We start from the raw sequence: 27,672 nt of genomic DNA, 5'->3' as shown, positions 1-27,672 counted from the left end.
TTCAGAACATGGCTTATGCATGTTTAACATTGGAACAGTGGTGCAAATGTCTGTTTCTGGGTACAACTCAGGAAGCCACTACATGCAACAGCTTCCCAGCCTCTGTACACTCTGTAAAAAACTCCCACCCCATGCTCTCCTTCCCTGGAGGTTTTTAAGCAGAGGCTAGATGGCCCTCTGTCAGCAATGCTGATTCTATAGGCAGATCATGAGAAGGGAGGGCATCTTGGCCATCTTCTGGGCATGGAGTAAGGGGTAACGGAGGGTGTGGGGGGTAGTTGTGAATTTCCTGCATTGTGTAGGGGGTTGGACTAGATGACCCTGGTGGACTTTTCCAACTCTGATTCTATGCAATCATTAAACATGACAGTACATACACTTTCAAAGCATCCGCAACAGAAAGAGTTATATGCAACCTGTCCTTGATCCCAGATGGTTCAAGCGAAAGGCTAACCCATGGGATGTCTGCAAAGTATGTCATTTGTTTCATTTCCCACACAGAAAACACACATGGGCACAGAGGGAAAAAAAGAGAGCTCAGGTAAGCAAGTACTAGGAAAAAAACTTTTATTAGTTTTAAGAAGCAGAGAACTTCCGCAGGGTGATGACAATCAAGGCCACAATCACAGACGTGCCCAGCAGAGCAGCAATCACAATGGCACCAATAGCTCCTGGACCAAGAGACCCTGCAAAGGACAAGGAGAAAAAGCTGTAAGAAAGCACTGATCGTTAGGCTCCAGCATATACTTTTGCTAAAAGCTACAGTGCCTGGATAATATAATTGGGTCAGCCTGAGGAGGACTTTATCCAAAGCCCATCAACTTTCTAAAACCAGTAGTTGCTAATTTCATTTAGCTGGTAAGTCAACCTGGGGATGGGCAGAGGGTTGAGACAATAACAGGAAGGAACAGAGAGGCTACATTTGCAGGCTAAAAAACTGATACTGGTTCCAACCAGGAATAAATGGCTCTTGATCTATACTAGAAATTTAAAGTTTTTTAGATAGGTGTATAAATGAGATAATATCTTGTTCTCCCTAGAGCTTGGAGACTTTAAACATTTTAAGCAAAATCTGACCTCTTGGCTTAAATAAGCACAGTATTAGAGCTACAGGTTTGAACCTCCCACTGCCATGGAAGCTTGCTGGGTGACCTTGGTCTTAATCTTGGCCTAACCTACCTTACAGGGCTGATGTAAGTGGCTTTGAGTCCACACTGGAGAAAAAGTTGGGTTATAAATGAAGGTATTTACAGTACCTTCATTTATAAAGTACATAAAGGTGCTCAGATTGATTGGCCATACTTAAATGAACTACACTTCAAATTAAATTAGAACTGGAAAACAAAAAGGAGCTAAAAAGAATAAAGGTAACTTACTGGGTTTTTTGTGTATAAAATACAGAACTGGTGAGCTATAAGTAAAAAGACTAAGACTGAGATACAGCAAGATCCCAAAGGCTCTGTTTATTAAGGGCCGAGTTTGGCACTTGGGTCTCCTACATCTAAATGTTTTGGTTTCTGTTGAGGAAATCTTATTGTCGGGAAGTTTTACAAAGCCTAAAACAAGGATTGAGAGTAGAAGTATGGTGAGAAAGCCCAGATAATGCATTCACCACTGGATTCCCAGTTTAACTGGGGACTTCTTTGTCCATTTAAAATAAGGATTCATGAGGCCCACATAATACTCTGCAGAATGTTCTTTGTCAACCTGAGAAACCCTGACAGTATTTAATTTGGTTACCCATTGGGGTATGTTGCTTCAAAGTTATTGATGGATATATGGGTGCAGTTGGCCAACTCAGCACTATTTGCGGGGTGTGTGTGTATAAACTCAGGTTTATAGTCTCAAGAGCATGCAGCAGGTGCACACAGAAAATACACAACAATAACCAATGGGAGAAGAACAAGAAAGCCTAAGGAGTAGGGTTGCCTGGTCCCCCTTCGCCACCGGTGGGAGATTTTGGGGGCGGAGCCTGAGGAGGGCAGGGTTTGGGGAGGGGAGGGGCTTCAATGCCATAGAGTTCAATTGCTAAAGCGGCCATTTTTCTTCAGGTGATCTGCTAATTCAACTGATCTCCAGCTGATAGAGATCAGATCTCCTGCTACTACCTGACAGTTGACAATCCTACTAAGGAACCATAGCACAGAAATCCTCTGTGCTTAAGAAAATGGCCTCCAGAATAAACTGGACGGTACGATGGGATTTAGACTGTAGTTTGTAAGAAACAATATTCTGGGCAAACGCTGCTGCTCTTCCACACCAAGAACATCAGTTGCGTGTACTTTGGAAGAAAGCGAGTTTGCAAAATGCCAAGGGGATCCATATGGCTAAATGTATCACAATAAGGTCTATACTGCTGGCATTTATGGTTTACTGAGCAATGCAAAAAAGAAGAAAAAAAAAGAATGCTTAGCACCATATCCAAGAACGTATATACCATTCCCATCATCCAGCTGGTGGAGGTGAGTGGTGTCCTCTTGTTCATAATCAGACGTATAAGGTGGGAATCCTGGAGAGTCTGAGAATCGAGCAGTGGTGGTAGTTTCTAAAGGCCCCCCTCCGGAGGGCAGTTCTGGTGGATCATTCCACAGTGTAGGGATGGGTCCTTGGGGGTATTCTGCTGGAACAAATACAAGTCCAGTTAGTCTATTGACACACCAAACCCACCCCTGCAGCACTACTGTGCAGAACGGCTTCCTGCCTCATTCAGCAATATTCCAGGCACATCTTTCAGCAGGACTACATAGACCAGATAGCATGGCTCCCTACCGGATAAAGCATCAAGAACTGTCCTTTAACATTTAGCCTGTAATGTCCAGCAGAATCTAATGGTGTATTTGAGTCACCATCATTCCCGTGTCTTATTTCTGCCCATCTCTTCCCTTTTTTCCCTATTTTTCTATCAATAATATGTACTGGTGCCAAATACAAATATATGACCGCAATCCTGAAGGGGGGGGGAGTACATCTCCTCAGAGGCTTCCTGGCCGCTGCAGAGCCTAAAAAAGCGGGTTTTAAAATTAAAAGAGAAAAATGGGGGGAATGCCCCATTAGAACCAGCGAGGCTGCACCACCAAAAAAGGTGGCAAAGCCCCGCCACTTCTCAAGGGGGCGTTCCCAGGGCAAAAGAGTTGTGGAAACTGCGCAAAGGCAGTCCTTATGGGAAAGCCTGCTGGTGTGGCTGTGCTGGCAGTGGTGCCTGGACTCCAGTGTGTTTGCCCTCACGCCGGTGTAGGTACCAACTGATTGTGATAAGGTGGTACCTATGCTGGTGTGTGGTCACACCGGCTCCAAAGGAGCTTCGGGGGGGGGGGGCTTCAGGAATGGGCTGTATGTTTATGTTACAACAACAACAGCAACAATAATAATATGCACACATTTACAAAATATCCAGATGAAATATGCTGTTTGGGTAGGGTTGCCAATCTCCTGGAGGGACATTGGGATCTTCCAGATGACAGAGATCCATTCCCCTGGGGAAAATGGCAGTCTTGAAGGTAAACTTTATGGCATTCTACCCCACTGAGGTCCCTCCCCTTCTCAAACCCTGCCCTTCCTTGGACTCCATCCAAAATCTCCAGGAATTTCACAGTGTGAAGTTGGCAACTTTGTATCTGGGTGCTCTGGTGGGCAAATATACTCTGGCTTTTCTCTAATGGCTAAATGTGTGTGTGTTTGTGGGGTCAAATAGGGCTGTTGATTCGGTTCGGCCCGAACTGAAAATCAGCCGAATTTCCCTTGATTCGGTGGTTTTTAGTTCGGGATGAACCAAACTCAAAAATGGCGGGCAACCGGGGGGGCCGAATTCAGCGAGTTCGGGAGTTCACGAATAAATCCGGCAAATTCGGCCGTCAGTAAGCAGCATAACCTTCAGTAAGCAGCATTCTCCTCCCCCGGCCAATCGGTGGCCAAGCTGGGTCTTCTTCTAGCCAATCAGTCAGGATTGAGTACTGGAGGAATCAGCTGATGTGCGGCCCGGCCGGTGAGAGAGAGAGAGAGAGAGAGAGGGAAATCTTCGTGTGTGTGCGTGCGGGGGTGCTTGTGCACATTCGCTCCTTTCCGTGGCTGCAGGGGGTGCATTTTTTGGGGTACAAACCCCAAACTTTCAGAGGATATTCAGACAAGCCTTCTTAAGAGACCACCCAAGTTTTGTAAACATTGGGTCAGGGGGTCCCGAGATATGGGCTCCCCCCTTTTTCTTTCCATGGCTGCAGGGGGCGTGTTTTTGGGTGTGCCGACCCCAAACTTTCAGCGGAGCATCAGACAAGGCTTCTTAAGAGACCCCCCAAGTTTTGTAAAGATGGGTTCAGTGGGGGCAGAAATATCGGCTCCCCCCCTTTTCTCTTTCCATGGCTGCAGGGGGCGCATTTTTGGGTGTGCCGATCCCAAACTTTCAGTGGAGCTTCAGACAAGGCTTCATAAGAGACCACCCAAGTTTTGTAAACATTGGGTCAGGGCCCCCCGAGATATGGGCTTTCCCCTTTTCCCTATTGGGATGAATGGATCACCCTCGAGAGATGCATACATATGGATCTCATATTGGATACAAATGGAATCATATTGGATTACCCAGCCTCCCAGCCGCTCCTGATGGAACAGAAGACAGCCACAGTAAGACCCCTTTGGGGGCTTTAATCTGTAATTTTTCTTTTCTCTCTCTGTGTGTGTGGGGGGAAAGCAGAGTCTGTGTGTGTGTGGGGAGGGAGCAGTTTCTGTGGGTGGGGGGGGGAAGCCAAAGGGGGCTTTTGCCGGTTCTGCCTGGGGTGTGTGTTCCCCTCCAGTCTCTCTCTCCCTGGTTTGAGGGGGGGCTTCATTTTTATGTCTTCAGGTTTTCCCTCATTCATAAGATCAGTTAGGTTATTTTGATGCTTGTTCAAAACTGGTTTTCAAATGGTGACTTAAAGAATGCATCTGCCTGGTCCCAAGTCCAATGCAAAAGGAGAAATTCCACCCCCTCCTGCTCATTATGCATAGCTAGCTGCCTCTGTCCCTTTCCATGGTTTGCAAACTCCCAGGTGTCAGGTGTTGCTTTGCACTGTTGCAAAGGTGTTGCATTGCGTGCTTGTGTTGCTTTGCAGTTGTATTGTTTTGCAAAATTCTTCACACCTGCCCCGCCCTTTGCATGTTTGCAAAGGTGTTGCTTTGCAGTTGTATTGCTTTGCAAAGTTCTTAGCACCTGCCCCGCCCTTGCTCTCATCAGCTGTTTGTCGGGGCTGGGAGCTTTGTGCATGGGCGGCAAGCTCTGCCCAGAGATGCACATTAAGGGTGGGGGGACCCCTTTCGGGGCCCATATCTCGCCCCCCCCGACCCAAGCTTTACAAAACTTGGGGGGTCTGGCAAGAAGGGTCGTTTGAAGCTCCTCTGAAAGTTTGGGACCTCTACCCCCAAAAATGCCCTCCCCAGAGCCGCAGAAAGGCGCGGTTGTGTTTTTAATGGCTTTATTCGGCCGAATTTTTTCCCCGAACTTTGAATTCCCGCCGAATTGCACGGACCCGAAGCGGGGGAGTTCGGACTTCGGCATATCCCGAATCTAAACGGGCCGAATTCAGCCGAATCCGAACTATACCGAATTTTTTTTAATTCAACAGCCCTAGGGTCAAACCCATGTTGGTCTAGAGATAAGGATGAAGCCACGCAAAAGGGAAAGGGAAATATTTACTGCTGAAACAGACTAACATGGCTCCCCTGCTTGAATCAACACCGCTATTCTATTTCATCTCTCCTCCCTGTCCCCCTCTTTATATACATGCTGCTTGAGGTTTTACTTCATGTATCCGATGAAGTGGACTGTAATCCTCAGAAGTGTATACTAAAACAGATCAGGGTAAAGACTGAAAAATTTATTTCAGTGTGAACTTTCATGGATTACAGGCCACTCTTCCAGATGCATAAAGAATTGTCCATGACAATTTATGCTAGAATAAAAATATGTTAGGGTTGAATCCTTTCAACTTTTCTGCTAGCACAAGAGGGAGGAGGAGTGATCTTACTCCAGTGATGGCGAACCTTTTAGAGACCGAGTGCCCAAACTGCAACCCAAAATCCACTTATTTATCGCGAAGTGCCAACACAGCTAGAAGTCCACATGGGGCTAGGGGTTGCCAGGTCCCTCTTTGCCACCTGTGGGAGGTTTTTGGGGTGGAGCCTGAGGATGGTGGGGTTTGGGGAGGGATTTCAATGCCATAGAGTCCAATTGCCAAAGTGGCCATTTTCTCCAGGTGAACTGAAATAGCAGATCTCCTACTACTACCTGGAGGTTGGCAACCCTGCATGGGCAGCTGAGCGGGGGAAGGAAAGCAGCTGGAGCATAGCCCCCACCCCTTCAGTTTGGTTCTTTTTCCAACTGTTATCTTCCTACGAATTAAAAAAGACTGTTATGCGGGGGGGGGCTGATGGTGGGGACAGCCCTCTGCACGCACTCAGAGGCACCTTCGGTTGCATGAACGAGCAAAGTGGAAACCCGAGCTAAGCGAAGGGCTTGGCTCCAGCACAAACGCCAGGCGGGCCCCCGTTCGGCCCTCACCGCCAACCCCCTGCCCTGCAGTCACCAACCAGCCCGCCACAGACAGCCGCCCAGGCGTCCCACTCCCTGTCCAGCCCCGTCCCGGCTCCGCCTCTTCCAGTCCTCAGCAGAAGGCTCGTCGTTGTCTTCACTTCCGGAGCTCGCAGCCGGCGACTGCGGAGAAGGCACTGGGAAGGAGCCCGGCGCTTCCTGGAGGAGCCGGGAAGGCACCGCTGGTCCCCAGCCTCCTCAGCCAGGGGAACGAACTCAGGCAAACTCTGTGCTGGGGCGACGGCTCGCGTGCCCACAGAGAGGGCTCTGAGTGCCACCTCTGGCACTCGTGCCATAGGTTCGCCACCACTGTCTTACTCCATTCCCCTCCTCACTACACAACTTTTTGACCATGCATAAGATCCATATCCTGTGCAAAGTCTTGTCGAAGGATAAAAAAGCACCCCCACCACCCGGCTTGAGCCAGTAGAAAAATGGATAGGTTCAGAACCTCAGTTTTTAAGATGCCATAAGTATCCTGCTTAGCTGCAATAAACCATTATGGCTATTAGCCTGACGTTTACAGATCTGATGTAGCCTGACGTTTACAGATTTTTGGGGTGCCTCAACCTGATTTCCCTCCTCAAATTTCTTAGCTAGCTACAAGTCACATTTAAACTCTACACACCGAAAGTAGAATTAATTTGGTTCAGCAAAGGCACGATGATAAACCCTCTGACTACCAGGTAAAGCCATCAAGCTTAAACATAAACTCTTTCTACCCAACCCATTTCCCAAGCTTAAACATAAACACTTTCTACCCAACCCTCCTGCTCATCTAATGGCAGTTTTGTTCTAGCATCTCTGTTCTCTGTGTCCTCTGAGGCTCAAACGGAAGTAGAGGGCAGAGAACTTTTGAATTCTGGTAACTATTATTTTGCATGTTGCAGATTTTTCATTTATTGCATTGTCTCAGTGGATGACTTGAGAAGCCCGATCCTGTTTCTCTGTGCAAGGCCTATTTGAACTTCACTCTTTCCTTGTCCGTCTGGATATACCAAAAAATCTATTTGTATTTGATTTGCGCTGCACACTGAAGAGTGTACAGCTTGAAAAAGTTCGTTATGTTTCAAACAAGCAGTTGGCCCATTAAGAGGACAGTATTATGCACAGATGGTCAATATTAATGGGGCCTTTGCACCACCGATCTCTCCCTTGCCCCCACTCTTAGCTTCTCCCTCCTGCAGCAGAGACTTGTTTGCCAGGACGGTACAAGCAGGACACACAGCCCTGGAACTCGGGTAGACAGGAACACAGACCCTCCCCCTGACTGTGCCCCCATGATGCCTTCTCAGGTGAGATTCCATGAAAACTACCTTTTCTTTGATGCTGCAATTCATGTCCTGTTTTTTTTCCCCCAAGCAGGCTCTGGAGGGACTAAAAAAGCCTTTTCTGTTTATATGTGGCTGGGCCCAGAAGGCAGTATCAATGCTCATTTTGTTCAGGCAGGATGAAGCTGAGGCCCTCGCAAGGATTGGAGACATTCAGCAGGGCCCTGTCGAAACCACTGGAAATGTCACACCATGCCGCAAATTTGAACAGAGCACCCAATTGGAACAGGGTCATCTAATCACTGTAAGGTGACCAACTGGCCTCAGGAAAAATGAAGTCAAGGACCAAAGGAAACAAGAAGCTTGCCAAAACAAGGGCACATACAAGGGGTTTTATATAAATGCACTGCATAAGAAAAACTCAGACTTCAGACCAATGAGGAACAGAATAAGGATTCTCCCACCCTCCCCACAAAGCCACAGATAAAAGATGAGCAGTGTTTGAGCATTTACTTTTCACATTTGAGTGCCTAGCTTCAATAGGAATAATTGTCAGCAAGAGGAAATTAAAGTAGTAGGGCTGCTACTGCCCTAACCCAGCAAAAAGACAGGAGGAACCCAGCAAATCAGAGTAACTTAGACCTCTTTGTTACACAAAGACAGAAATATACCAATGGCATCTCTATCCTTCCAAAATTCCATGTCTGGTCTTTTCATGGTGGGAATGAGAAAGTTAGCATCACTGAATATGAATAACTGTGCAGAATCCATTATTAACTGGTTGCCTCTCAAACAAGGCTGACCAATGGACATCTGTCACTTGGCCTGCAAACGAATAATGCACCCAGATTGATCAAGCATTTTGATCACATTATGCGACACTCTCCACGCATGAAACATTTCCACATAGAACATTTCCCTCGTGGACAAGCCTTCCACATGTGTTCTCCATGTTTCCTTTCGCATTAGTATTTAGAAAACTATAGCTGTGGGACAAGGTGCTGCACAGCCTCCTTTGAATACCCGACCAATCATTATTCAAGCCATTTTTTACCTATAGCAACTGGTAACTTGCTCTTTTGGTTAGTTAAATACTCACAATTTGGAAAGCTGACTTCACTTTTGGACAGTTTTTGAAGCTTGTTGGAAATGCTGCCATAGATAGCATTTGTGGGTGGGTGGGGGGTCTACCAAGCCTGTGTCTTTTGCACCCTTCCCTAGAGTGGTGAGACATGGACTGTTTCTAGATGTCAAGGGAAGAAATCCAGCTTTTATTTTTGCTGTTCATATCACATCCTTGACTTCTGCTGGCCAGGTAAGATCACCCATGCATTAAATGCTTGGCAAGGCTGGCCATGCTCTTCTGAGAAATGGCTGCACAGATGCTAAGGGCCCCAGAGGTTACAAACTACCAATGTAAAGATGCTTGAAAATATAACTTAAATACACGAAGTTCTCTAATACATTATCAGACCATTGGTCTATCAGGTTCTATATTGTCTACTCTGACAGGGAATAGCTCTCCAGAGTTTCAGGTTGAGGTTTTTCACATCACCTGCCACCTGATTCTTTTAACTGGAGATACCAGGGATTGAACCTGGGACCTTCTGCTTGTGAAGTTCTCCTATTGAGCAACACCCCCACCCTGTGCTGTTAGGATGTTAATGTATGTTTAGGAGGTTAATATCAGTAAGTGAGAGGCTAATAACAGGAATATCTGCCATCACAAGCATCCAAAATTACATGAGTCAGTGGTGCCTGGAATTCCAGAACAACTGTAAGCCTAAAAAAAGTTATCTCTGTGCCTCCAACTAAAGAGCCTAGATGTGACATACCCATGGCAAATCCTACCAATCCAGGATCATCCTCTTTAATTCCCAGCAAGTAAATGTAATCCAATTTATTTCAAATAATCCAAGAGGTTGCTACAAATTCAGAGTCTCACAGATTATTGTCATATGTTTCAGTTGAAAGGCAAAGTATAGATATCTTAATAAATGGAATATAATGGCTTGGATCCAGAACCCCAGGAAGGGAGGCATTTTGTACTGCTGAAAGAGTGCAGAGGCAAGAAAGTATGGGTAGAAATCCTTATGGCTCACAGAAACACTTTTCTAGATCCAAGTCAATTATTTGCATAAATTCTCTTTGGCAAATAATTTCAGCCCAAATGCAGAATTCTCTGCTAAAGGAGAAAATAGATTTTAAAGCTTCTCTGACATAGCTTTATGCTGTATAAAAATATTACTTTCACTTTAAGCATCCATAAATATGCTATATTTTAATACTTATATTATTTGAAGAGAATTTAGAGTGTAAGAAAAGTTACCCACACTCTTAAGTTGGACTGTTTTACAAGGTTTTATAATATGAATCTGGAATGCATTAATCTTGTCTAGTGCCTTATATCACTTATTGGTATACATTTTTGTAGTGCTGCAGGGTTTGGATTCTTTCAACACACAATGCTACCAACCAGTCTGCTTAAGCGCCTAACAGACCAATATCCTCCCTAGACAGCTGATCCCTTGCTGACCTGCTCTTTTTGTAAGAGTTTTCTCCTGATACTTAACCCAGGTAATGGAAAGAATACATGCAATCCCAATTTTGCATGCCTTTCTTGTAATATTTATTTGCATTTTTAACATGTACCTCTCTTCTGCCAGAAGCAAAGCAAATTATAGTAAAATAAAGCCAATTTAAAACATTTAACACACTCCGAATTGTCTCAACTAACTGGTAACTCCAGACGCTTAGCCATCTGCCACTTGCTAAATATCACCATCTTCCATGCAAGTGACAATGAGGATCTTAGCTATATCATGTGAATTTTTTGTCTGCAGTTTCTTACAAACTTCATTCAAACAAGAACACAAAGTTAGTATCTACAATGGAATTCTACTCCCAGTTTAGAACAAAATCCCTGAATTGCAAGGGGAGGGGCAAGTAAATGGGTCTCTGTATGTTTCTTCAAGAGCAACTTCTTCTTGCTAGAGATGACCCCCAAAGCAGCCTGGCTGTAAGCCACACACCCAGTGCAAGAGACTATTGACCAGTCACTTCCCAGGCCAGCGTGCCACAGAGATTGTGATGGAGAGAGGTGGGTACAAATGGTTGGTCTGAGAATATTTTTGTAAATATTTCAAAAGACTGATATAACTTTTTACTTGTCCTTCCCAGCCCACTAATGGAGCAAGCAAAGGCCAAAGATCTGTTCCTCACCTAATGCCAGCAGCACACCTGTCCCTTGAGAGTCACAGTCATTGGAAGGCATAAAGGAAATATTTTTCTTTTAAGATTCTGACCCATCTTTCAAATAGTTCAGGGTGCTTACAATAAAATTAACATACACATAAATACAATCTTCTAAAACAACCTCCATCCTTCATGGAGATCAATATGCACTTCAGAAAGTATCCTGATGTTTACAAACTCCATCAGCCATTCAACCCTAAACCAAATGCCCTCTCAAGGACTACCTTTCAGACTTTCTGGCAGGTCTGTAGAACTTTTCATACTCTTTCAGGCTTGCGGACTCTTTCAAACAAGTTATAGCCCTTCTCTGAGTTTTTAAGTGACCAGTAATATGGCTCCTGCTTCCCAGCGTTCGAGCCAACGAAAGCTAAAGCATTGTTAAGACAAGAAAAGTAAAAATATCCTTGTGACGGATTGCTGCATTCTATGTAGCTGTCCCAGTCATAGAACCCCTGCGGTGGTTTGGAGCAGTGGACTTTACTCTGGAGAACCAGGTTTGATTCCCCACTTCTCCACATGAGCGGTGGACTCTTATCTGGTGAAGGGGGTTGGTTTCCCCACTCCTACACATGAAGCCAGCTGGGTGACCTTGGGCTACTCACAGCTCTCTTAGAGCTCTCTCAGCTCCACCTACCTCACAGAGTGCCTTGTGGGGAGGGGAAGGTGATTGTAAGCTGGTTTGATTCTCCCTTAAGTGGTAGAGAAAGTCAGCATATAAAAACCAACTCCTCCTCCTCCTCTTTTTTGATTGACAGAGAGTTCAAATAGAATTCTGAGAATGGCAGTTGGAGAGTTCTGACAGTTCAGAACTGACAGTTGACAGACAAAGACGTTAACAGAGCTTGGAGACAGCAGTGTAAGCAGCAAGCTGTCTCGTGCATGATTCTCCTTTGGAGTAAAATGGAACACGTTTGGGCTATGGATCAGGAAGGATCCATAACCAGTTATTTATGGAAACATCTTTAAGGTTGATAGAGTGATTCCTTAGAATTTAACAAAAAACAGCTGTGGTGAAAGAAGTGATCCCAGGCCAGTTTAAAGGAGAAGCTGGGGGAATGTGTTAATATTCCTAACTCCTCCAACTAAAGAACAACTGTATAAAAGAAGCTTGAGTTTAAGGGACAAACCAGTGATTGACAAGATAAATCACTCTCAGTTGAAAATAAAAGTTTAAACACTTGTATGTGAACCACCTTGATACCTTTCGAATTACAATATAACAGTTGAACAAACCCATTTCAAGTTTCTCAATTCTGTTACAAGTCACATTCCTCTTATGAAGCTTTGCTAACCTGACTTTTTAATCCCTCCAAAAGTGACAAATAAAACAATTTTTACTTCGAAAAGCCTCTTGAGTGTCATAGATTTCTGGCCTTTTATAGAAAATAAGGGACCTGTTACAATTAGTAGCAACAGTGTAAAACAAGTTATAAGTCTAAAATGAGATAGTGAGGGTTGGTGTGTGGGGGAGTAAGATCAATAAAAACTCTACCGAAACAAGATGAGTTCTGTCATAGTCTTCCTTCATCCCCTCCTTTGCATATAAAAATGACTAACGAAGGAGAAAGTGTGAAGGAAAAGCACCCTGCTTTCCTTCTATGAAACACTGGTTCAGGCTTCAGGCCTAGTATTCTCTGATATTAACCTTTGGAGCATTAAAGATTGAGGGGCCTGGAATAACAAGCCGGCTTCTCACAAATCACAGTGGAATGTACTTTCGTTTTTAGAAGTACGCCTTAAAGGTCTCGGGGTTGGAGATAAACAGCTGCCCTGACTTTACAGCCATTGGGGGCAGCACCAACGATTTATCTCCTTGACAACAAATGGGCCATAAACGTTATCTCTGAGTTGGAGTCTTCCCAGGTGCCTCGCGTGACTGAGAGATGACCTGACAAATTAATTCAGGGCTAATTGAGATTCTCGCCATTTTATTGGCTAAGATGGCCATAGGCCGCTAAGATGGAGGGAATAAAATGAGCCCTGTTTGGACTTAGAAGCATGGAGGTTTTGGGATGCGCGGGCGCATCCTGGAATCTTTCATCATCTTTTGCTTTGTCCCATAGAACGAATCTATGCTTGACTGAGGAGACCAGCATGCTGACACCCAGATGCTAACTCTTGGACTGTGGTAACTCTTTTGCATATCCAAAAGCTTTGCCAATTTGCCTGATTGCCTAAACCTAAGCCAATTGCCTTTCTGATGAAATGTGTAGTTAGATTATTGAAGCTTTCTTGTTTTGTATGCTAACCTGCCTCACGTTTGTCTTTCTGTAACGAGCACAAACTTTTGAATAAACTTCTAGTTTATTATATTTGATGTGTCTAGTGGTTTCTGTGGTTTTCCCAAGCCTGAATCCTAGTGCCTAGATTGGCTTTGCTCATGCTATCTTTTGTGTAAACCTTTTGGACAGTGTGAACCACTCTGACCAAGTCTTAGCCTGGCAGAGGAAACTCACCTGTATTTGGAGCTTGGCAAGGGTTGCTCTGAGCCCTTTGCCTGGAGGCTCAACCTTTTGACTCAGAGCTGGTGGCAGCGACCCGTTCAACTCAAGGCGGAAGCCGGGAGTTGAACGTTTTGTTTTGCAGATTACCCCAAACCTAAACAAAGTGAGCCCAGCTGGTGGAGACCGGTTGGCGCTCTCTTTGACATGGTGGCGTAGCGGTTGGATTCGAACTGGGAACCCAGAGATTGCTTTATACCTATTTTGTGCTGAGGATTACAGTGTGAGGTGGCTAGCGAGTGTTTGTTATTTTGTGAGGTGTGAGTTAGGAATTTGGCAATGGCGACAGGTAGGCTGTCTTTTGAAAACCAGAATGAGAGCAGCCTAACGACGGTTGACCAGACTGGTCTTTTGGACACTTCCTACCGGATGGGGGAAGAGGGGGGAGAACCCCAGAGACCTTTACTTGACAGAAAGGGCCGAATTATTAAACCTCTGACTGAAGTGGGATTGCGAGACCTCGTGGAGCTCTCGGAGGATGAGTGGGACCTGGTAAGGCCAGACCCACAACCGTGTTGGAAGCCTATCATTGGTGAGCCGGCAGTACGCTCTAAACAACCTGCCCCCCCAACTGTTGGGAATTTGGCAACAACTGCCCGACCTGGCAGCTCGACCCAGCTTGCAGCTATGGAGGAAGAACTCCGAAGTGCCCAGCAGAGAGAGGAGGAGATGTGGCAGGAGATGAGACGGAAATGGGAGAGAGAGTGGGGCCAGCCAAGGAAGCCAACGGCAGCTTTTTACAGCTCTGCAAACCACCTCGGTGAGTCTGGGGAAAGGAGGGGAGAGCCAGAGAGAGCGAAGTCCCCAAATATCCAACCTCGAGACCGAGAGGCAAGGAGATGGGAGCTGGAATGCTGTGTGCCCCGGGAGCCAAAGCTGACGACTTACAGCCCTGAAGACTACATTGGTGAGATTGGGGAAAGGGGGGAAAAGACTTTTCGAGCTAATTCCCAAGTACCCCCACCCCGAGACTCAGAGGAGAGGGGAAGGTCCAGGCAAAGAGACTGGGAGAGACGGGAGGAAGAGCAGAGGAAGTTTTCCCTGTGGGACACCCGAGAGAGATCCCGTCCCCTCGAACCTAGAGCCAAGCCAGAAGTCCCCTACAGCAGCCCATCCCCAGCGGAGCGGAAGTTCACCTGGCAGGGAGATGGTGGGGCAGACGAGCTGACGGACCACAGACCCCTAAGGCAGCGGCAGCAGAGCCGGGAGAGGAGGAGAAGCAAGTGGAGAGATTACTATACCTCCGATGAGGAAGAAGACTTTTCTCCGCACCGTGGCCGAGGCCAGAAAGATCCCCTCGCTACTTGGCGAGCTAATAGACATTTGCTACCGCCATACTCAGAGTCTTGTGATCTTTTGGCATATTTTTCACTTTTCGAATTGGCATGTCTGGATTTTAATATTCCGACTAATCATTGGATGAGAGTTTTGAGGGCCCAGATATCGGGGAGCCTACTTGACTTGATGGGGAACCTCCCCCTTAGCGCGAGTAATGATTATATGGCATTTAAGAAGCTAGCTCAGCAGCACTTCGCTTTGTCTGCTGAATCCTATCGTAGAGCCTTTAGAAAGATTGACCGAAATACCACTGAGGGCTACCCAGCCATTGCGTCCCGTTTGAATCGCAATTTTGAAAGGTGGCTAGCCTCAGAGAACATCCATACTTTCCAAGACTTGAAAGAGCTTATGCTTCTGGAACAATTTTTTCGGCTTCTCCCGGAGGATCTGGTGGCCCTTGTCAAGGATAAAAGCCCAGGGACTTTGACCAGTGCAGCTAGTTGTGCAGAGCAGCTGCAATTGAACAGGCAGAAGGGCTTTGGAAAACCAAGTAGCATGGGAGGGCAGCCACGAAACCCTGCTCCAACTCAGAGTAAGAAGTCGGGAGGGGAAGAGAGACGTGGGGGAAAGCCAGCAGAAACCTCCCCTACAGCTACAGTACATTCCCATGTGTCCATCGAGTCTGGCCTATGCTTCTTCTGTAAGAAGAAAGGGCACAAAAGACAGGACTGCCCGGCATTAAAGGAGAGGGAGAAGAAAAAATCAAACCCCCCCACTCCTGCTCCAAGAGTGCGGCTTGTGACTACAACTCAGCAGCCTGCAGCTGAAAATTGGGAAGAGGAAATCAGCATAACTGAGGGTGAGCCAGCGGCGGCAGTTTCAACTCCTCCAGCCGGAATGCAGACAGCCGGGAGGGAGCCGAGAGAAGCAGCCCCAGCCCAGCCTGATGCAAGCCTGCAGCCTGTGAGGATGGCCTTCATCGACCCGAGGCAACCCTGCTGGTCCAATATGACTTTTAGCTGCGAACTTCAGGTGAATCATAAAAAAGTGTTAGGGCTAAGAGACACCGGTTCAGAAATAAGTAGTATAAATGAGAATTTGTTAGAACCGGGACAGTTGAAAGAGGGACAACAAATGTGGGTGACCCCTTATGCCAGTGATCCAATTTCAATGAGGGTTGCTTTTGTAAAAATTGCTTATAAAGATGTGAATGAGGTTATGCCTGTCTTAGTCCACTCAAACAATTGTGGGCATCAGTGTCTTGTGGGAAATGATGTAGCCTATAAGCAATATTTGATTGATAAAATGAATTTTGAAAAGGAGGAAGAGGGGGAAGGGGAAATTCCATTACCTGTCTTGATTGCTAAGCCTCTCTTGCCAGAGAGCAGCCCTACGAATTCCTCCCCTTCAGATGTAAATGAGCCTGAGAGTGAGGAAAGGGGACCAGGAGAGCCTTTGCCTCTCACAATAGAAAATGTTAGCTTTGCAAATGAGCAGCAACAAGATGAGACTCTTGAAAGGTGCCGAGAACAGGCCCAGACAGAGCCAAGGGCCTCTGGAGACAGAAGGGTACGCTTTTATTTTGAAAATGAGTTGCTCTATAGAGAATTTCATCCCAAGGACTTAGCTCCTGAATGTGCCCCTAGAAAACAGTTGGTTGTGCCAAAATCTCAGAGAGGCAGTGTGCTTCAGATGGCACATGAGTGTGCTTTTAGTGGGCATTTTGGAGTGAAAAGGACTTTGGAGAAGATCTCCAGACAGTTCTATTGGCCGGATGTGTATGAGGATGTTAAAAATTATGTGAGAACTTGTGATGTGTGCCAGAGGGTGGGGTATGAGCGAGATCATGCAAGGTACCCCCTGCAACCCTCTGCCATAGAGGGAGAGCCTTTTGCAAAGTGGGGAATTGATCTGGTAGGGCCCTTTCCGACCCCCACCAGAACTGGGAAGAAATATATACTGACCATGATTGATTTTTGTACCCACTTTTGTGAAGCCATTCCCCTTGCTAGTATCTCAGCTCCTAGCATTACTAAAGCTTTATTAACCCTTGTGTGCTCCTTTGGGATTCCTAAGACCATAGCCAGCGATCTTGGGGGTAGTTTCCTGTCCAACCTGGTACAACAGGTGTTCAAGTTGGCTAACATAGAACACCGAGTCAGCGTCGCGTATTGTCACTGGTCAAATGGTCTGATAGAGAAGTTGAATAAAACAATTGGGACCATGCTGAAAAAGTACGCTGTGACTCACCCAGCTGACTGGGATCAGAATTTGCTGTTTCTTGTGTGTGCCTACCGTGATACGATTCAGGAAAGCCTGGGGTTTTCCCCAAATGAGTTGGCTTTGGGCAGATCTGTACGCAGCCCCCTAAACTTGTTAAAACAACAGTGGGAAGGGACCCTAGAGGTTGGGCCCAGATCTGTGTGTGAATACATGACTAAGCTGAAGGAAACTCTAAGTGGTGTGTGGAAAATAGCCCAGCAGAACATGAAGAAGGCTCAAACAGTACAGAAAAAATACTATGATAAAAAAGCTGTGGTCCGAGAATTTGAGGCTGGGGATAAAGTGTTGATTCTCAGGCATATCAGGCCTAATAAGCAAACTCTGGCCTGGTTAGGACCTGGTGAAGTTCTGAGGAGGGAAAATGAAGTGAATTATTTGGTATCTTGCCCCCAGGAACACCCCAAGCCTCGCCTCTATCATGTGAACACCCTTAAGAGGTACCATGAGCGAGCTCCTGGCATGTTTGCAGTAAAAGCAGAGCTGGAGGAACAGCCATTTGATCTGCTTTCAGACTGCCAGCAACCTGGAGGGTTGAGTGAACTAATGTTGAGTCCTGCTCTGAGTGTTTCACAGGCTGAACAATTGTATGGTGTCTTGAGCAAGTTTGAAACAACTTTTTCTAGTTTACCGGGAAAGACCAGCATGGCTAAACATGCAATTGATACTGGAACTGCAGCTCCAATAGCTGTACATCCCTATAGAGTGTCACCTCAGCAAGGGAAAGCCATTGCAGAGGAAGTAAAAGCTATGCTGGAGATGGGGGTGATTAGGCCAAGTAATTCCCCCTGGTGTTCCCCTGTGGTGTTGGTGAATAAACCTGATGGTTCTATTAGATTTTGTGTAGACTATAGGAAGCTGAATGCTGTGACAGTGGCAGACCATTTCCCAATGCCACGGATAGATGACTTGATTGAAAGATTGGGGCGGGCCCAGTATGTCAGCTGTATAGATTTGACCAAAGGGTACTGGCAGATCCCTGTGGAGCCCGAGTCCATTCAGAAAACTGCTTTCTCTACTCCTATGGGACTCTATGAGTTTGTTACTCTCCCTTTTGGTCTTCGAAATGCCCCGGCGACCTTTCAAAGGTTAATTAATTCCCTGTTAAATGGTCTTAATGAGTTCTCCTGTGCGTACCTAGATGATGTGGCGATCCATAGTGACAGTTGGGAAGAACATTTGGTTCATTTGGAAAAGGTGTTGGAGAGACTGAAGTCTGCAGGCCTAACTGTGAAAGCCCCAAAGTGTCAATTTGGGCTAGGATCTGTTCAATACTTGGGCTATGTCGTTGGCAAGGGCCTAATTCAGCCTTTAGAGGCCAAGGTGCAAAGTATCCAAGAGTGGCCTAGGCCCAAAACCAAACGGCAATTGCAGGCCTTCCTAGGCCTTATAGGATTTTATAGGAGATTTATAGCCCACTTCTCTACCCTGGCCACTCCGCTGACGGAGTTATGCAGAAAAAGACAACCCATTAGGCTCGTTTGGACTGAGGAGTGTCAAACAGCATTTGCTGCGTTAAAGCAGGCTCTTTTGCAATCACAGGTGCTAATTGCCCCTGATCCTAATGAACAGTTTGTAGTCCAGACGGATGCGTCTGATTTTGGCCTTGGAGCTGCCCTGCTTCAGAAGGATCCTCAGGGAGAACTGAGGCCTGTGGTATTTTTGAGCAAAAAGTTGCTGCCACGAGAAAGGAACCTGGCAGTAATTGAACGGGAGTGTTTAGCTATTTTTTGGGCCTTAAATAAGTTGAGACCTTACCTATGGGGACAGCAATTTGAATTGCAAACAGATCACTCACCCTTATGCTGGTTGGATAAAGTTAAAAATACCAACCAAAAACTTTTGAGGTGGAGCCTTGCTTTGCAAGATTTTGATTTTAAAATAGTTCACATCAAAGGGAGGGACAACAAGGTTGCTGATCACCTCTCTCGAGCTTATGTGGACTCTGATTTGATTTAAGCTGTTTTAACCCTGTTTTCTCTTCTGTATTTGTGTAGTTGTTTGGATATATAGCCATTTTTGCACAATGCTGCTAGTAAAACCTAATCTACCTCATATATGTTTAGTTTCTGTATTAAACTGTGTAGGTTGTTGTGTGGTTTTAATTGACTATGGTAGATTAGTTTTATGGTAAGATAAAAATAAGCAAACCGCGTATTTTCATCTCCCCGAAGGGAAGGATGTGAAGGAAAAGCACCCTGCTTTCCTTCTATGAAACACTGGTTCAGGCTTCAGGCCTAGTATTCTCTGATATTAACCTTTGGAGCATTAAAGATTGAGGGGCCTGGAATAACAAGCCGGCTTCTCACAAATCACAGTGGAATGTACTTTCGTTTTTAGAAGTACGCCTTAAAGGTCTCGGGGTTGGAGATAAACAGCTGCCCTGACTTTACAGCCATTGGGGGCAGCACCAACGATTTATCTCCTTGACAACAAATGGGCCATAAACGTTATCTCTGAGTTGGAGTCTTCCCAGGTGCCTCGCGTGACTGAGAGATGACCTGACAAATTAATTCAGGGCTAATTGAGATTCTCGCCATTTTATTGGCTAAGATGGCCATAGGCCGCTAAGATGGAGGGAATAAAATGAGCCCTGTTTGGACTTAGAAGCATGGAGGTTTTGGGATGCGCGGGCGCATCCTGGAATCTTTCATCATCTTTTGCTTTGTCCCATAGAACGAATCTATGCTTGACTGAGGAGACCAGCATGCTGACACCCAGATGCTAACTCTTGGACTGTGGTAACTCTTTTGCATATCCAAAAGCTTTGCCAATTTGCCTGATTGCCTAAACCTAAGCCAATTGCCTTTCTGATGAAATGTGTAGTTAGATTATTGAAGCTTTCTTGTTTTGTATGCTAACCTGCCTCACGTTTGTCTTTCTGTAACGAGCACAAACTTTTGAATAAACTTCTAGTTTATTATATTTGATGTGTCTAGTGGTTTCTGTGGTTTTCCCAAGCCTGAATCCTAGTGCCTAGATTGGCTTTGCTCATGCTATCTTTTGTGTAAACCTTTTGGACAGTGTGAACCACTCTGACCAAGTCTTAGCCTGGCAGAGGAAACTCACCTGTATTTGGAGCTTGGCAAGGGTTGCTCTGAGCCCTTTGCCTGGAGGCTCAACCTTTTGACTCAGAGCTGGTGGCAGCGACCCGTTCAACTCAAGGCGGAAGCCGGGAGTTGAACGTTTTGTTTTGCAGATTACCCCAAACCTAAACAAAGTGAGCCCAGCTGGTGGAGACCGGTTGGCGCTCTCTTTGACAGAAAGTACTTGCCATTTCGTTCTTCTCTCTCCTATCAGTAACTGACAACCACTGCATTGATTTTCCTGCCTCCTGGACAAACTGGTGAGTACCTGACTTAAAGCACCAACCGTTCTTGGCCACTGAGAAACTGGGGGGCAGGATTAGGTTTGATTTTAACTAACATTCCTGCATGTGAAAAGAGCAAGAGACCATTAGCACCTTAAAGACTAACAAAATTTATGGCAGGGTACGATGAACTTTCATGAGCCACAGCTCACTTCTTCAGATACAACTAGAATGTGAGTCCGGCTACCGTTAAGTAGAGCAGGGTGTATTCAGACATCCACTGGCAATAGTATGTGAATGTCAATAGCTGATAAATGACATTAGCAGGCGTGATTAGATTAGGTGTGATATGCAGAGGGGTAGTAGGTGTGAAGAAATCAGCATTGGTAATGAGACATGAGTCTCAGGCCTCTACTTCAGTCTATTCAATTGGATTCTTGCGTGAGACGGCTTGGGGAGTGGCCAAAAGGTTAGGGGGTGCTGAAAACGTTTCTAAAAGGTCCATAGAATGGTAGGGAGCATTGCTGCTGCAAGTACAGCTGACTGGCATCTAAAGGGCTGGAAGAGATTTTCTGCACTCTAGTGATACAGCCTTCAATAGCAAAGTGATTAGTCGACATAGTAATGCTTCTCTCCACGGCTTGGAAAACCTCACCTGCAAATTCCTTCGTGCTGAGCTGTTGTTAAAGACACAGGTCAAGGGCCGGCTTGATTTTTACCCCTCATTGCCTTACAACAGTTTTGTAATTGGAATTCGTAGACTGTGGTCTTCCTCCCATGGAAGAATTACTATCAAGAGAGATACTATCCCTACAGCAAGAGAGAGTTTACTTGCAGCAATTCACCATCCTCTCTCCAGTTCTCAACAGATCTTTTCTTCCTGCCAACTCCTCTCCCCCATCTAAAGAAAATTATATAACTGGCTTTTGCAAGAACAGAATGTCTGAAGTTGTACCTAAAGTCTGCGAGAAGAGGAAGCACAAGCTTTTAGTAAAGCTGGCCGAAGTCCTCCAAAATACAACATTTCCAACACAAATTGACCACATAGAATATACGTTTTAGGGTATTTAAATATAGATGGATTATTAATATGAGTGAATTGTTATATTTTTTATGATGTCATAGACACTGGATTGTTCATAATGATCAACAGGACCATATTTCTTATTACAGTGGTTATATGGTACCTTTAATCTAGAACAATATGTTTTGGAGGTCATTAATTCATAGGGTTGCTGTAAATCAGGAGCAACTTGACAGCCCTTAACACTGACAATCTAGAACAGGTAAAAGATCTTGACCATTGATATAACTTGACAAAGCACGTCTCAAGAAGGACCTTAAATTGTGTAACAGTGTAGACTGAGATCATGCTTACAACTGGGCAAGATTATATAACAGATACTACTGGGGGTGGGGGCAGAAGCCTCAGAAAACCCTTGGAGGATCAATTTCAAAACAGCTACGGTCACTGAGAATGAAGATACATATGAACAAATTGGTATTTTAGAAATATATGAAATGGAAGATCTTACAATGGAACACAGTAGACTCTGTGATGGGAAAATGGTGACTCTTTATACTATTTTGAGTACGACGGAAAAGAAAGCATCTGAAAACAAGCACTGTAAGAGGTGTTATTTTTTCTTTTTCTTCTCTCTACACCCTCAAGGATTGTGCAGGCACTATTAATCTTTTTTCTTTTCAATTTTAAGCTGTATTAAAATCTAAACAAAGTGGAGGGTTCTCAAGTCTGAAACAGTCATGAAGGCAATACTAGAGTGTGATTTCTTTCATGCATGCTTAGTCTTCCTTGGATTCATCATTATTAGGAAAGGCTGACAATAATCAATGAGAGAAAGAGAGTGCATACTCTTGTCTATAAAAACTATGAGTCAAATCTTTGGAAATAAGCCTTCTGTTCCATGATTTCCCCCCCCCAAGCTTAGATACATGGGGACTGGTGTCGTTAATGAGTAATCTGGATAACAGCTTCATGCATTTGATGAAGTGGGCTTGAGTTTAAAAAAGAGTTTCTTTCTTAGTCTCAAAACTCTTTAGTGAAGGTATGACACTCTGCACACGTTCAAAGGCACTTACGTTTGTTGTAGGGCTGAGCACCAGTATTTCAAATTGGCTGTAGGATTAAATTGGTGTTAGCCTTGGCTCAGATAAAGACCCAGAATAAGGCTCTGTAATAGAAAGTAGGTTATTCAAATACTGATTCATTCTTTGTCTGATGTTTCTTCAGCCACAAACATCAGCACAGACTCTGGATTTATTTTTGTTTGCAATACGGTGGAGGCTTTTAGGTACCCAACTGGCTTCCATATTAGTACTGTGACATAAAGTGGTGAAGGGCCAGTCCCTTGGGTTCTTAACTGCTAAGATTTAAAACATGAGTAGTGCCTTTGGGATGAGATCAAGATCTCCTTGCCCACTTTGGAGGGCTCTGCTGTGGAAAGCCAGGAAACGATGACATAGAAAAACCTGGGACCAAGTGCATTTGGAGACCAAGAGTGGGCAGTACGGACTCAGGTAGCCACAATGGCACATGGCCAGTGTGTGGATGAAAAGAGCCCTTCTTCAGAGGCACAAAGGAAAGTCTGTGATGGTGCAAACTGAAGCATGGGTCCACACAGAGCGCCATGGTTGTGCTGAACGTTAAATAAACTTGTTTACAAAAAGGCTGCGGCTATGTATATATCTGGGCATACCACAGGACTGCCTGTACCTTCACTGCTTTGTTAGGACTAGGCAAGAAATTTTCTTCTCGACTATATAGTTAAAATGCAAAAAACCCAAAAACGCAAAGGAAAAAACTAATAACCCTTGGTAGGACCTTTCAGCAATTACATATATTTTCATATAATATACTTTGTCAATTCTATTATCAATTTATGTACTAAGGCAGCACCAAAGAAATAGGTATATCTCAATCACCTGATGTGTAGAATATTAGTTGAAGGACTGACTCCTTCCATATGTTCCTGTGCGCCAACTATGGTCATCAGGCAGCCATCTGTTGGCCACCACTTAGGGTGTCCTGTCTGGCACTGACCAGGGCCTGGGCCTTTTCCATCATGGCTCCAGCTTGGTAGAATGGGCTCCCTGAAGAGGTGAGCCCCCCCTCCCCTGGAGAGCTTTAAACTGAAAAGTTTTAACTATTATTTTAAGCTACCTTGAACCATGAGGAAAAGCAGGATATACAGGTTTTAATAAACGAATAAATAAATGTTAGACTAGGGATGAAACCCCAATCCAGACATTAATTCATAATAAGATAGTCTTGGGAATTTGCATATTTCAGTCCATCACCAGTGAGCTAGGGAAAGCTCTCACATGCAAGTTCACATGATAACTCACATGATAACTGCACTATCAATTGATAGGTGAATAAGCCACACCAGATCAAAGACTACAGGGGAAAAAACCAAACACTGTTTTTCAATGGAAAAATCACACATTCATCTGTGAATGGAGTGTTGAATAAATGAGATATCAAATTATTGTCAACTCACAGAGACCAACCACATACAAATTAATCCTTTGGGCTGTTACACAGGGAACCACCATAAGGAAATGCTATATGATATCTCCTACCTTCAGAGGTTCATAGCAAGATATAAACCAAAAATAAAGTATGTAACCAAGACAACATTGTTAAAAATGGTGGTAGTCTATTATCTAATAGGATCGCAACAGAGCAAACAGGAATTGCGTTCGTCCAATATAGATAAGCATATTACCTACTGTGGTTCCAAAGATGGAAAACACAAAGTGGAAGATTTGCAGGATAGTGTTTCAACAACATCAAACTTCAAATGTGCAAACCAATGCCCTTAGCATTCTGTGCCATGTACTGTAGATTAAAAAATCCATCAAATTATAGGATTTATCATATTTGCAAACATTTTCCCTCACTAGCTAACTTTATATTTTAAAATTACATACTCATATTTTCCCAAAAGCTAGACAAGCCTGAATGCACAGCAGTCTCCCTAAAAACAACATACACAAAAGGTTTCTTTTATTATGGTATATAACTGTATGTGAATGTAAGGCAGACCCCTCTTTTTCTTGATGACACACCTGGGGGGGAAAAACAGTCTTCCTGACAGGTAAATGGGGTATTGATTGATTTTTCACACTGCCACTGGAAAAGAAGCTCTGAGAAACTTAAATGTTGTTGTACTGTCCTTGTACATTTAGTACATGCAGCATTACTTTGTAGCCCATTTTCTGTTACAAGAAGGTTTCAGAAGTTATTTCATAATCCTGCACAGGTAGTTTTTTGGGCAAAATTAATCTTATCCTATGTAAAAGATAAAGATCTCTTCTGACTCGTCATTTGTCAATGTATTTTATGCAACATTTATGCTAGTACAAATGTCCACTGTCTAGGCAGAGCAGGCACACTACTACTTACTATGATTCTGGACCTCCTCAGCAAGCTATTCGCATTTATATTTGTAAATCAAGCAATATGAGTTTAACTTTGGCACACTCTAGGTATTCTGTGTACATATGTCTTGAATGTTTTGCCTCTGCTCAAAATATTATGTAAGGATCAAGAAGACTTCTAGCCCTTAGTCAGGTAGTTTCCAAAGTTTGCACAAAGTTTGCACAAACAGCAGCTTTGGAATTACGGTATTACTGGTATCATTAACAAAATTCATAATACACCAAAGAAAAAGTGAGACAAAAAGGCTAATTCCTTTTCCAAACATGCCCCATCCATGAATTTTGTTAAGTCATGCAAGTAGGGTAAACTATGTGCATTTCCAGAATTTCCAGGATCTCCATGGAAAAATGCATTGGGGCTGCAGCCAGGAGAGAAATTAGGCAGGATCAAGTGAAAACGATGGTAGGATCCACCCTTATGTTTTCATAACATTGAATTCTGCTGGTATTTGCAAGGTACCAACCAGAACAATGAACAAATGGCGTGAACTGGAAGCTAACCTGGACAGTCCAGAGAAATCAGTAATTATGATTGTGTATTAGAGAATTCAGCACTGAGAAAAAAACACTGGCGGCCTGTTATCTCATACAAATTTAGCACTGTTAGATACATATACTAATTTTTGCACAAGGGGCAAGAACGGACACCGAAACCCTGCCTCTTGGCCACTGTACAGTGTACTCAACCCACTTACTATACGTATGTATTTATTGTCACTAACATAAAGGGTGAATTTGACACATGGCATTAAACAGGTACAGTATCCCTGGTGAATTACAGAACTGACATGGTCCTGAGTAACTTTATCGACAAACTCTTCATCTTTGCTTCAGACACAATTATGCAATCAAGTGACGAAGTCTCAAACATGCTCTGTAGTTCATTTTCCTAAATATATGGTCTAAAAGACTTCTACTCTCACTTCCAAATGAGAGTGAGGTTTAGAAACTTCTCTTGCTCATCAGTAGGTGCCAGTACACTGACTGAAGAAAAAATGCTGGACGTCATGAGAAAAACAGGGGAAGACAAGGTGAGGAGATAAACAATCTGGTGATTTAGGGTGTAATGGTGCCCAGAGAAAAGAAATTACACTTACCAGCTTTCACAAAAGGAAGCAGGATGCCAGACAGCGTCAACAGGATGAGACGAAGGACCGTGGTGTGGGGCATTGCCTCCTTCAGGAATCAAGATGCCTTTGGGACTTCTCAAACTCTTTGAAGCCTTAATGAGGAAGCAGGTTTCGGATGCTAAATGAAACCCTTGTCCAGTCAGCTCTCAAATCTCTTCACATGTGTACACACAAGAGTTGCAAACCCTCTGTAGAATTTCATCCACATACACTTACTGACTGACAGATCTACCTCCTCCAGCCAGAAGGCAGCTCCACCCTCTTACAGTTTTGCTCAACTCCCCCACCCCCCAATTCCACAGTCCCAACCCTTCCCATCAGAGCAACGTATTCACCCTTTGGCAGTTAGCTGCAAAACCCCAAAGGCGCCAAGGAGTGCACTCAGTGTCTAACAACTGGAGTACACATCTAACATCACCCTATGTTAAGGACAGTGGTGAATAACAGCATTCATTAAAAATACTAAACCAAAAGTAGACGTATATTTGGATAGGCTGAACCATACATCATGTAAGTATTCAGGGGCCAGCTTATAGCAAAAATTAATGACCATAGAAATTTTAGGGTTATAGGTGTCAGAAAGGTCTGCTTCAACACAATACAATATCAAGTCCAAATCAGAAAACAACAGATATTAACTGCATTTCATCAAACCAGTTTTTTCCTCAAACTGATACTGAAAAGCGTGGGTATGAATTTTCCTCTTCAGCTACAGATCTGAAAAGAAGAGGCAATTTGACTGTTTCAGAGATCATTTATAGATGCTATAAGAAATGGATGCCCAATATTAAGACTGATGATGTAACACACAGCCCACCAGACACAGTAAAAACATTTTTGTTCAACTGAAAAGGTGGCCTCAATTAATCAACTGAATAGCAGATTTTATGCCAGTCTGAAAGGGCTGCTTTCCTCCTCTTGTGTCAGGGGAAGGCACAATTGCTAGCGGAATGGATTAATGGGATCCAATCTATTATTTTTTAATACAAGTAATTCTAAAAACTCCATGTGGGAAGCATCACCTTAACAAGCATTCCTTGTCACGTACTATGACACGTGTGCAGAATGCTTTTGGTCTTGAGAATGATTGCTTCTCATATGCAAAACCAGGCAGGCTTAAATCAATAAACGGATCAACTGGGGAACAGACTGAGTTAAAAGGCATTCGTTTAGAAGTGCCATAGGGTTGAATAGAGCATACACCATAGCAATCACAACTACATTGTTTCTTATTGATCCAACACTTAAAACCTGAGAAGTCAGATTTCTAGAAAGATCATTTCAGAGTAATATCTGCCAGCACCCAGTTTACATGAAATTAACTCACTGAGTAAAAATTTGCAGGATGTTGGGCCTAATGAAATTCTCATCAGCTGTCTTAAGAGTTCACATTAAAAAGGAAACACAAAATGTAAACACAAAAATCCTAACTCAAAAAGAAACACAAAAACCCTAACCCAACGTGTTTTACTGAAAAATCACAAATCATTCAAATGGCTTCCACTGCTGATGCGTGCCCCATAATTAGGGCTGCTTTCATGTTTAATAATTTACAAAACCCATGAAGGACAGACAGCAACACTTAAGAACCAGTCCAATTCCATGCTCTAGCTTTATCTTCACTACAACA

At 44.3% G+C, this 27,672-nt stretch overlaps 1 protein-coding gene across 2 annotated transcripts; it reads right to left on the bottom strand.

Moving 5' to 3' along the window:
• Positions 1-531: 531 nt before the first annotated feature.
• SNORC (secondary ossification center associated regulator of chondrocyte maturation) lies at positions 532-26,308 on the bottom strand. 2 transcript variants are annotated; one of them, XM_056850131.1, is made up of 3 exons: positions 26,010-26,308; positions 2,438-2,620; positions 532-686 (listed from the first exon to the last, which is right to left on the bottom strand). In XM_056850131.1, exons 1-3 carry the CDS (start codon positions 26,080-26,082, stop codon positions 577-579), a joined length of 366 nt encoding a protein of 121 aa, XP_056706109.1. In that variant the 5' UTR covers positions 26,083-26,308; the 3' UTR covers positions 532-576. The 2 variants fall into 2 exon arrangements, with proteins under 2 accessions (XP_056706109.1, XP_056706111.1); XM_056850133.1 differs by having other exon boundaries at positions 2,438-2,617.
• Between the last annotated feature and the right edge of the window lie 1,364 nt (positions 26,309-27,672).

The sequence above is a fragment of the Euleptes europaea genome, chromosome 5 (assembly GCF_029931775.1).
Source record: "Euleptes europaea isolate rEulEur1 chromosome 5, rEulEur1.hap1, whole genome shotgun sequence".
NCBI classification, from domain to species: domain Eukaryota; kingdom Metazoa; phylum Chordata; class Lepidosauria; order Squamata; family Sphaerodactylidae; genus Euleptes; species Euleptes europaea.
The sequence above is the reverse complement of the archived record's forward strand: the minus strand, read 5'-3'. Positions and strand labels throughout refer to the sequence as shown.